The sequence below is a fragment of the Micromesistius poutassou genome (genome assembly GCF_964030765.1).
Source record: "Micromesistius poutassou genome assembly, contig: SCAFFOLD_5323, whole genome shotgun sequence".
NCBI classification, from domain to species: Eukaryota; Metazoa; Chordata; class Actinopteri; order Gadiformes; family Gadidae; genus Micromesistius; species Micromesistius poutassou.
In genome coordinates, this window is record NW_028178613.1 from 1 (window position 1) to 11,285 (window position 11,285).

At 46.7% G+C, this 11,285-nt stretch overlaps 1 protein-coding gene across 1 annotated transcript; it reads right to left on the reverse strand.

Moving 5' to 3' along the window:
- Window positions 1-155: 155 nt before the first annotated feature.
- On the reverse strand, window positions 156-9,379 carry LOC311373529 (zinc finger MIZ domain-containing protein 1-like; the record flags this gene model as incomplete). The annotated part of the gene is made up of 17 exons (XM_084490277.1): window positions 156-373; window positions 712-1,016; window positions 1,608-1,676; window positions 1,918-1,985; window positions 2,262-2,422; window positions 2,705-2,810; window positions 3,254-3,464; window positions 3,788-3,929; window positions 4,206-4,371; window positions 4,702-4,770; window positions 5,115-5,294; window positions 5,582-5,851; window positions 6,102-6,303; window positions 6,523-6,746; window positions 7,433-7,547; window positions 8,984-9,131; window positions 9,367-9,379. Coding segments are annotated over 17 exons (2,667 nt in total), but the record flags the coding sequence as incomplete, so codon positions are not given.
- Window positions 9,380-11,285: the final 1,906 nt, after the last annotated feature.

The following is an 11,285-nucleotide window of genomic DNA, read 5'->3' on the forward strand; positions in this document are numbered from 1 at the left end:
CCTAAAAGACTCAAATAAATAAGAATCAGAACAGAGCTTAAAAACTAACAAACGCCATGAGGAAAAACAACATTCCTGATGTTTTGCAGGACTTGCTGTTTAACCGAAGAAAGACAAGACGTGGTGTGTGTTCTGGATCTGTGCGGCCCACTTACTGAGTCGGACATCCCATGGTTGAGGGGCTTGTCCTGGGACATCAGACCACCGGGGGCGTCCGGGGGATGGGAGAGCTGGGGGGCGTGCATGAAGTCACTCATAGGGGGGCCTCCCCCGCCCCCACCTCCTCCTCCTGTACCCGCTCCTCCTCCACCTCCCCCACCCGAGGGGTTACCGTGGGGGAAGTCAAAGTTCCCGTGACCATGGAAACCGTTGCCTGGAGAGAGGCAGAGATGGAGGGAGATAGAGAGAGAGAGAGAGAGAGAAACAGAGAGAGAAAATACCAAATGTCATGAATGTAATTAAGTGACTTTGGTTTCGCTCACAGGCGTAACACACACAGAAATGTGGCTGTTGTTATTTTCAGAAAACAACACTGTTATGTAATTGAAAAGAAAATAAGAAAAAAGCCCCCCACTAATTTTCTCAAGCTGGCAGTTAAAATGTGGGCTTCTTCCTCTCTTGAGGGACTCCCTTGTAGAAAATAACTAGCAGGTCAACAACAACAAGTCTCTGCTGTAGAGAATCACTGTGTGCCACGGATCCATCCATTACCTGGTCCAGCGTAGTCTCCCCCGCCATGTGGACCAGGATGAGACTGGTAGGGGCTCGGACCAGACCCGGGCCCGTGTCCAAGCCCAACCCCAGACCCGGGTCCAGACCCAGGCCCCGGTCCGGAACCAGGCCCCAGCTGGGCGATCATCTCCACCACGTTGGGCATGGTCATCTGGCTGGGGCTCATGGTCTTGAAGCGTTTGGCCAGGGGCCCGTCGGGGTCCTCCTTGATGTGCAGCTCCGACTTGATGGGCACCGGCCTCCAGCTACAGGTGGGGTCGATGGTGACCTCCTCAAACTCAGAACTACACCAGGGAGGGCAGAGAGAGAGAGCGTTAGATGTGTAAATGGTGATTTAGATACTGGGAGATTTCAGTGCATGTTGTATCAATAGGATTGCCAGTGAAATATATACATCTATATCTATATATCGACATATAACAGACCCTCTAGGGGGAAGTGGCAGAGAGCCTAGGCCGGAAACTGGGAGAGGCAAGTTTACGGCCTGCTTCCTGTTTCGTTACAGAGATTCTACCTCAGAGAAGCTCATTGCCGTTCTGAAGTTCTCAGAAGGGACTTTTTATAGGGGCTGTATTTCTAAAGCGGCCAGTCAAAAAGGTTAGGTTAGGACACTTTGCCTAAGAACTTGTGTTTGCTGTCTCTGCAGTCTGATTTGTTGGACTAAATCTCAATTGCTACAAATATACATATACATACAATATACTCATTTTGTTTAGTTTTGACTAGTATGTATGACTAGTATGTCTCTTTTCATTCCTATTACTGTCCCGTCTTTTCTACCCGCATTTCACCCAAACCACATCTAATCTAATCGTATCTTAAATCCTGAAATAATCAATGAGATGACCAGGATAGGATAGGATTGATGAACTTACTTCTGGATGGCGTTGAGGATTCCCCACATGTACTGATCCACCTCCAGGCCTTCCAACAATGCTGTTTTACTGGAGCGGAAAAGGCGTAAAAAGAAGAGATTAATAACATTGTGCTTACTATTTCGTCACTAAGTAGACAAAAGCAAATTACAGTGAAGTGAAATACAATAGTAAGTAATGCCAATTAAAACCCATCACCTTTCACCAATACTAGACCATCCCCCCCACCCCTCATTAGAAATTGTACATCTCTCTTAATAAATAATGACCAAAATGGTCAAATGTTCAACAATCCTATTCCCTGGCTTACTTGCATACAGGACACCTCCACGTTCCTCTCTCACAGTTGAGCTGCAGGTAGGACTCCAGATCGAAGCACTGCGGGGGAAGGAGAGCAAGTGTTGGATGACGTGCAGTACAATACGTTCACGGCAGAGGGGGAACACTGTTTTAACCCTGTGTCCCACAAACGTAGTTTCCAAACGGCCATTTAAGCCGAAGCCCGTTTTTGTGCAGATTGGGCAAGCTGATTCATTTGTCATCTATTGGCTTGGTCTGACAAATATAGAGATGTAGCATTTCTGTATTGATATGAATAAGGTATATGCATCAGGACTCTGGGTTGTGCGCTAGTGTCACCATGAGACATGGTACCTGGACGTGTTTGCAGTCGTGGCCGCGCGCCGGCAGCTGGATGCGTCTGAAGGTGACCGGGCATTTGAGGGAGACTTTAATGGCCGTCTGCTCCACGCCGTCCTCCCCGTTCAGGGTGGCATTGCCTGCGGAAGCGGCGACACTGCTGAAGTTCCTCTTGACTGATGGAGGGAGAAAAGGGAAAGAGAGAGAGAGAGTGAGAGAGAAAAGAGGAACACAGCGAGAGGGATAGAGAGAGGTAGAGTGAGAGTTACAGAGAGAGAGACAGAGAGAGAAAGAGATAAAGAGAACATCAGGGACAGAGGGTGAGAGACAATGAGAGAGAGAGAGAACAGTGAGTTAACCTTCATTGTACCCCGGTTAATAAAATGAACAGAACGGTGTCATTTCCAATCCCTTCACATGCAGCATGTGTGCATCTTTCCAAACAATGCTCGTCATACTTTTGGTGATGCAGTGTTCTGCCGGTAGAAGCCTCTTCTTCAAAAGACCCTGGAGGACCGAGCGCACAGATGGTCTGTGAACCAGCTGCAGCACAAACAGGTGGGACTGCAGAACACAGAGAAGCAGAGCTCGGATTAGTGGGGACGACTGAGACGAACACACCATAAAAAACACTGACTATTGGAATAACTGACGCAAATTGTGAACATTCTGTTGCGATAAAAGTAACGTTCTGATAAATATAAGTTGCATGGGGGAAAGGAGAGTGCAGTGGAGAGGTTGTTTGGCTCCCCGTCGAAAGGTACCGGGTTCGATCCTCCCGCAGCCTAGTTGAATGTTCCTTGACCTGAAGTTTTTGTACACTATTTGTGACTTTATTCCTACTGTTTATATTTATAGTGTTTCATATCGCACGTTATAGCAAAATTCCCCCCTCATGCTTGAATTAGGAACCCATCATCTAATCTAAACTGCTCTGAGTGAATCTAATCAATCGATACAAGCCAATCCTTATAAATAGTAATCAACATTGACGACATGGTACTCACACAGCAACAAGCGGTGACCGTGATCTGGATGGTGTTCCTGCCCGGCTGACAGACGTGCTTCAAGTGCAAGGGCTTGTGGGAAGTCTTGTTGTCGCCCCTCTCGATGGTGAGGGGCGTGGCATTGACGCTGACCTGTACGGACGCCGGCCAGTTGGTGTTCATCTGTCGGTCCTCGTGATGGTAGCACTTGAACTGCAGTTCCAGGTCTGACCTGCAGGGGGAGCAACAACAGTTCAACAGCGAACACAGGGACCTCAATGTAAATAAGCCTTCTGGCTTTATTGTGTCATCCCTGACCATTTATGTATTTTAATGTATGACACAGAGTGCTGTTCATATTTTATATAAAAATGGTCAAATAAATCAATCAATCAATCAGTCAATCAATCAATCAATCAATCAATCACTCTACACTATCCTGCTCCTTAAAGTATAGTTGTATTAATGAACACTTTTTGATACAATTCCCTTCTGTCTTTTAGCTACCAAGCGTAATGGAACCACACCAAAAGGCACAGGTGAAAAGGGCTCTACCTCCACATGAGTGTCTGGTGGACGGAGGGCCGCAGGTGGAAGACGTGGTTGCTGACGGCCAGGTTGTGCTCCAGCCTGAAGGGCTCCAGCACCACCCCGTCCCGCACCGGGAAGGTCAGCCGCAGCTCCTCGTTGGGGTTGCCTGGGAAAGAGCACACAGGTAGCCAATCAGGGTTAGACAGGGAAAAACACACCTTAATGTAATTATGGGTTGGTAGTGGGGACATGATTCATTATCCACATGCCATCTTTTTTGATGATCATTCTCTTTTGGATGACGTGTTCACACGAAGGTGCTTTTGGTTAACCTCTACCGCACAACAAGTTTAGTAGACTCAGCTAGGTTTTCAAGACAATGATGTAGCATCTGTTCCCAAAAACTCTAACAACCAACAAATTGGGGCAGGTGAAGACTTACCGGGCGGAGGAGGAAGTGCTGTCATATTTGGTTTCATGTCGGGGGGGAACTGGGGTTTGACATCCGGGTTGGGGGACAAGTAAGGGGGGATGGTACTTCCCGGGGTCATGGGCGGCGTGGGGTTACCCGGGACAGGGGAGTGGGGGTAGTTGCCCGGTCGCGAGGGCTGTAGAGGAAGGAAACAATGAAAAAAGTAGTTAAAATGTATTGATGTGCATGCATCCAATAGTTGATAGTAAGTCTAGACTTAACAGAGAAAGATATGCAGAGCACAGAGTGGAAACAACAAACACCAATTAAAAATATGTGACTAAAGTGTAGCAGCAATGAGGAATAAAACAGCGAAAATTATTTAACAACCACAGATGTGTTTATTTCAAGTCCTATATTTAAATGGACTTAAATTACAGACAAAGGAATAAACACAAACATCAAACATGATACATAATTAAACACTAGTAGACAGTGAGAGGGAGAAAATCACACGTTGCCATACCCCGTTGCCTTGGCTGTAAGAGAATCCGCCTCCAGGGAAGTTAGGACTTTGACCGTTGAATTGCTCTTGCTGTAAAGAAGTTTGATACGATACTTTAATCTCATGGTCATTTTTAGGTAAATTCACCATCACAGCAATTCAAAATGATAGGATTAAAATCAAAACTGTTAGATTACAAAATTAAAAACATTATTTCCAATTTTTTGATATTTTTGGATTTGAAAAACAAATGAATTGATTGGAAATAAAAATCATTGAAATTCAACGTCATTGGATTCAAAATACTACATTTGATTCAAAACAAATCAATCAACAAACTTTCATTCAAAATCATCTCATACTAAATCAAACGCCATGGTTCTGTTCAGTGCTCTCAAGCAGTGTGGGGCTGGATTGAATGGTGGACCGCTCACCTTGTAGTACTGGCCCATGGGCATCCCCGGGGGGTACTGTCCCTGGCCCTGCTGCCCTGGCATCCTCTGGCCCGGGTAGTTGGGAGAGGGCAGGGGTCTGGAGGCGTTGGACGGGGGGTACTGGCCCTGCTGAGGAGGGAACTGACCGTTGGGCCCGTACTGTTGACCTCCGTAGCTGGCCTGGGAGGAGGAGAAGGCACAGGAGGAAACACAGAGGTGTGAGGAAAAATAAATTCAATACCATCACTTCTAACTGATTAAGACTTGCTAGTATGTAAGTATGTATTTATGTGTATTAATATGAAACATTAACTTTTATCATTATTTAAAATTGTTTTTATTCTACTACCATCAACCTTGTTACTGTGACACCCAATCCCCGTCCGTGTTGAATGAAGCACTAACTAATTGTATCAAATGTCCTCATATATATTATATGTCTACATTAATGGTAGGCTTCCACTCACCTCTCCAGGATACGGCCTCTTCATGCCCTGCATCGGCATGCCCGGCCTGGGCCCTCCAGGGTAGCCTTGCTGGGGCATCCGTTGGCCGTGGGGGCCGAAGGGACTCATGCCTGGGGCTCGAGTTTGGTTCATGCCCATGGGGGGGCCGTTCATGTTGGGGTTCATGGGTGACCCCATGCTGGCCGGATTCATGCCTCCGGGAGGGCCTCGCGGGCTCATGAACTGGCTGCTGTAGGCCTGCGACGGGCCCATCTGAAATGAGGAACACATCTGGAGGGACAGCAGAGGTTTTCAGGTCAAAGGAAAAAAAGGTTAGGAGTACTACATTTTTGGATGAACATAATTTCATGAAATCTTCAGAAAATCATCTTATTTCAATGATACAAATCAAATGAAAAAACTAAAAAAACTATTATTCATGATATCAAGATAGATCAAATATGTAGGGATTGTATTTACAATATCTACATCATCGTTCCCTCTGTACACAGTAAGCAGCATAACGCTGTAGTCCACCCACCTGGCCATACTGGTTCATGTCCTTGTTGTGGCTCTCCTGAAGAGCGGCCACGGTGGCGGTCGCCGTGGCCGTTGCCGTGGCGGCGGCGGCGGCGACGGCGGCAGCGGCAGCAGCAGCGGCCGGCTGAGTGAAATCGCCCGGTGAGCGTGAGTGAGGGACCATGCCCATCCCGCCTGGACCGCCGTTAGGGCCTCCCGGGTAACTGGAAAAGTACATCAAAAATAAGATAAGACGCGGAGGCAGTTTATACTAACAATATAGTGATATCAAGATGGGTCCTATTTTATGAAGAAAAATAAATACTAATAAACAGTAAAACCTTTTAAAATGAATAAATTCATAAATTCATAAAAAGTTTAAAAGCATTAAAAAAAAAAAGATAAAGCGTATATTAATCCACTGCCTCGGCGGTCGTACTCACCCTTGGCCGTATCCGCCGGGGCCCCCAGGGTAGCCGGGCCGGCCGTACATGCCCTGCTGCATGTACTGCTGGTTGGGGCCCCCCTTGGCAGCGAACTGCTGCTGCTGCTGGGCGCTGAACTGGGCCGAGTTGAGCCCCGGCCCGCTGCCCCCCATGCCGGTGTTCATGGGGTTCCCCCCCTGGTTCATGGGGTTGTTGCTGTTGGCCATGTGGTTGGCCAGCACCTGTGTGGGAGCGACACGTACAGGACGCTCAGTTAACCTAAGGGGACTGCTTTGGTAGGATCATGCTGAGCCCAGTACTCAAACATAGTAAGTGACTATGTACTAACATAATGAATTAAATGACCTTGTCTTTGTGACTCCCAAAGCTACTCTGCACACTCCATCCAGTTACATGAATGTTAATGTAGTTCATTTGTATGCTAATTCTAATATTGATGTAATGCTTTCATTGTAATAAATCTCATCCATAAGGTGCTTGGGATAAAACTGCAGCTAAATACTAAATGTAAATGTACTCATGTCTGGATTGAAAGGTTAGAATGCCCCGATCCTAGAAAGTAGGCGGTAAACTTTCAGAATTAAAAAAACTGTGTTCTGACAACTGACTTTTGACGTTTGATGCCATATAACGAACAAACTAAAAGCTGGGCTGGCTGGGTGGCGTGAATGCGAGGGGTTTTTGATGGTAAGCTTCTTGTAAACAAAGAGGGAGGTAGGTGTTGGCCAGCATCTTTTAATTTGTAAAATATTTCATAGAATGTGATTTTATTGCTCACATTATTTGAATCACCATCAATCAGCATTGACTACAGATATGTCCAGGTCATTTTAAGCTTAGAGCTAGTTGACATGTTACGTATTGAAATGTTGACGATATTTGTGGCCATTTTCAGGGGGAGTCCTACCTGACTCTGCGATGTGTTGGTCACACCCCACACTGTGGTCACTACGGAAACCGACCCAGGGGCCTGGTTGGTGTTCTGTTGCCAGGGGCCCGAGTCGTAGGGAAAGGACCCATCGCTGGAACACGAACACGAACACACACACACACACACACACACACACACACACACACACACACACACACACACACACACACACACACACACACACACACACACACACACACACACACACACACACACACACAGGGTTTTAATTGGATGCTGAGAAAGTCATTAGAGAGAGACAAAGGCAACTAGTTGAGTATTTGTCCAGATAACGGGATTAGTTTGGAGGTATCGCTTGCCAACAGGTTAGGCAATAATAACCAATGAAAAAAGGAAATTGTTTGGCTCTGGATTTTCAAAACACATTTCCGGCCAGTACAACATTTGTGGAAAGCACACTGAAATGTGCCAAAAGCTCTCAAGGAAGCGATAAGGAGTTTTAATAGGCACTCACACACACACACACACAAACATCTCACACACATCTTCTCACAGGACACGCAAATGTGATGACATTTGTGGTGTGAGTTGCTGAAAATTGGCTAACGCTGCGCTGGGCGCGTTTCGGAATGTTTGGCATTCAGTTTCAAAAACAAATCCCAGAGCAAAAAAATATGAGAACGCGTGAAATACAATAAACAAGCAGAGCTCTCATGGGGGAGAGAGGCGGGAGTGTGTGTGCGTGTGTGAGGGAGGGAAGAGAGTGTGTGTGTGTATGTGGGTGTGTGTGTGTTGAGTGGGAGGGAGGGGAGAGAGAGGGGGAAAGCTGTTCTTGGAGAATGATCTGTTTTCTCTTGGAGCAAACGACGTGTTCAATATTTCCCCGCGCAGACTCAACATATCCTCCATTAAGGAGAGAGCACACACTTCAGGAGCCTTCGTGGAAGCATCTGATTTGAGCATGGAATGTTCCTGGGCAAAACGGAAAATGTTTTAACTGCTCTCTCTCTCGTGTGTGTGTGTGTGTGTGTGTGTGTGTGTGTGTGTGTGTGTGTGTGTGTGTGTGTGTGTGTGTGTGTGTGTGTGTGTGTGTGTGTGTGTGTGTGTGTGTGTGTGTGTGTGTGTGTGTGTGTGTGTGTGTGTGTGTGTGCGTGTGTGTGTCATGTAGGTCTCTCCACTCAGAACTCCCCCCATGCCTTTCCAAATTGACGTTGGCGCACTTCTGAAGAAATCTTTTTTAGAGAAAATCTCCTGCGGTATGAATATTTCATAAGGGTGGAAGTTGATATTAGGCTTAAGATGAGCCCTGCCATTTACTCAGATTAAAGAGAGTGAGTGTGTGAATGTGTGTGTATACATACATGTATAACCGGTTGGAGTATGTGCGGCCATTTACAGTGTGTGTGTGTGTGTGTGTGTGTGTCATGGTTGTGTCGATGTGTGTGACTGTATGCGTGGATATATCCATGTTTGAGTGTTTAAGTCTGGATATATCCATGTGCGTGCGTGTGCGTGTGTGTGTGTGTGTGTGTGTGAGTGTGATGACCCAGGGCGGCCCTCTCTGACCTGTGCGTGAGGCCAGGCTTCATGCTGTTCATGCTGGGCTGGGGATGCATGGGGCCTTTATGGGGCCCCTGGGGCTCGTTCTGACGGTTCTTCTGGTGCCGCAGCAGGAGGAGGCGACCCAGCTCCTCGCACCACGACGACAGCAGGGCTATGAGTGGGGAGCGTGCACACACACACACACACACACACACACACACACACACACACACACACACACACACACACACACACACACACACACACACACACACACACACACACACACACACACACACACATCGGTTAATTGCGGCTCATACTGACGCTCACACGTGAATGGATGTGCGTGAAGACACACAGCATGACGGCACACACTGTAGCTGCACGTTTGACAACAGACATACCTGCGGTATTCATGGGCATGTGGAAGTGAACATGAGCAACACATAGTAAGCAAGACACACAAACAAAACGCTGGCTCTTCTTCTATCTAGAGATGAGATATCGTGCACTACGGGGTCACTTGCACGCACACTTCGTCAACGGTCGAACCCAACCATTGAACATGCTGTTCCTTTACTAAGGACGTTTGGTCCAAACATCACCAGTCCATGCTCCTCGCGGACTCGACAGTACCTCTATAGGGCTCTAGGAGGCAGCCTAACCCAGTAAAAGACCCCAGACTCACACACTATTCCCTGTGTGGATTTCATAGACATACTGAATCACCGGGCTGCTATCTGCAGTGCCATAAAACACTATGATATATTTACTGTGGTGAGGACCTCCCAGTCTTTGTGCCAGCGAGCACAAAAAAAATAGATGAACAGAGAAAAGAGTGTTTTTTATTTTTCCTCAAATGTAATCCATGTTATAAATTATGATATCCTGTATTATCAACATCAGACGCCTCTCAATCTTTCCTTTTTCTTTCCTCTCATCTGTGTCACCCCATCTCCCCCTCTCTCGCTCCCTCTCTCTCAATCTCCCTCCCTCCCTCTGTCTCTCTCTATCCCATTCTTTATGTCTTTCTCCCCGACATCATTTTCTTGTTCTTTAACCTTTCCCAAATCCAATCTCAACCGATGTCTCTCCTTCACTTTCTCTATCTCAATCTCTATCACTCGATTTATCCCTCTCTCCATACATCTCCCTCTCTCTCTGTCAGGATTGGGCGGAGAACGGTATTGACTAATCGCACTGTTCAGCATTCTCTGTGTATCGCGGTGCAGTGGAGCAGGGCAGACACGGCACAGTCTTCTACCTACGTTTTCAAGATCAGAAGGATCACATCTCAGCCACTCTGCCCCCTCACCGCAGACCCCCGTCCAACTCAACCCCCCCACCCCAACCCCCTCAGTCTCTTATACCAAATCAAAACCCATTACCCAATGAATTGAAAGGCCTCAGTAACTCAATTAAAGATGCATTCATTTTCTAAATTTGATTCCTCGATGACATTGGAATTTGTTGCCAATTTTGTATTAATATGAAAACCACATTTTGTGAATATATGTCATCACAAGTCATGTTTTAGTAATGTTGTTATTGAGCCCACTGTAACTAACGATAAAATAACACACTCTGCCTTTTTGATTAATAAACAAACACATCGGGGTGGGGTGGGATGTAAATTAGCCTACACTTTTACATTGAAGTGTGAACACAAATGTTGATTGATGTGTACTGTCCCTGCCAAAATAAATCTGAAAAGAAATCGAATAAAAACGAAGGCTCACTGAAGGACAACTAAACAACGCCAGCGCGGCGGGGAAAGGTAGAGCAGAAGAAGAAGAGCAGGAAGAGAGCGAGCGGTGACAAGAGAGGAGGAGCAGAAAGCAAGACAAGCAATTTTTTTTGTTGTCTGGGGTGGCGGATGGAGGGGTGGAGCCGAGCCTTCCAGTTAAAAAGGAATTATCCCAGTGTACCCATTAGAGGGAGTTTACCTCCCTGCTAAATCACCACCTCCAATCCTCACCGCCGGTAACCCCCCATTTAGACCTGAGCATGGGGCATGAACGCAGACACAAGATGGGGTGGGGAGGGGTGGTTCCTCCGAGGCAGCATAAAGAAACATGCCCGTTTTGCAGTCCTATCCGCAACCGTTGGATCATATCGGCAGCCAACCAAACAACACATTTTCACGTCTTGAAATCACAGTGCAAAAAAAAAGAAAGAAGAAAAAACGCATACACTTTTTTCCACTTCGCAAGTCTTCAAAAACCATGGCAACTGTGTTATCTGGTGAGCTGGTGTCAGGCGATTCCCCCTCCCTGCAGTCTTTCAGCGCCAGCGTACGATACACCTACACTTCTGTCAGTCC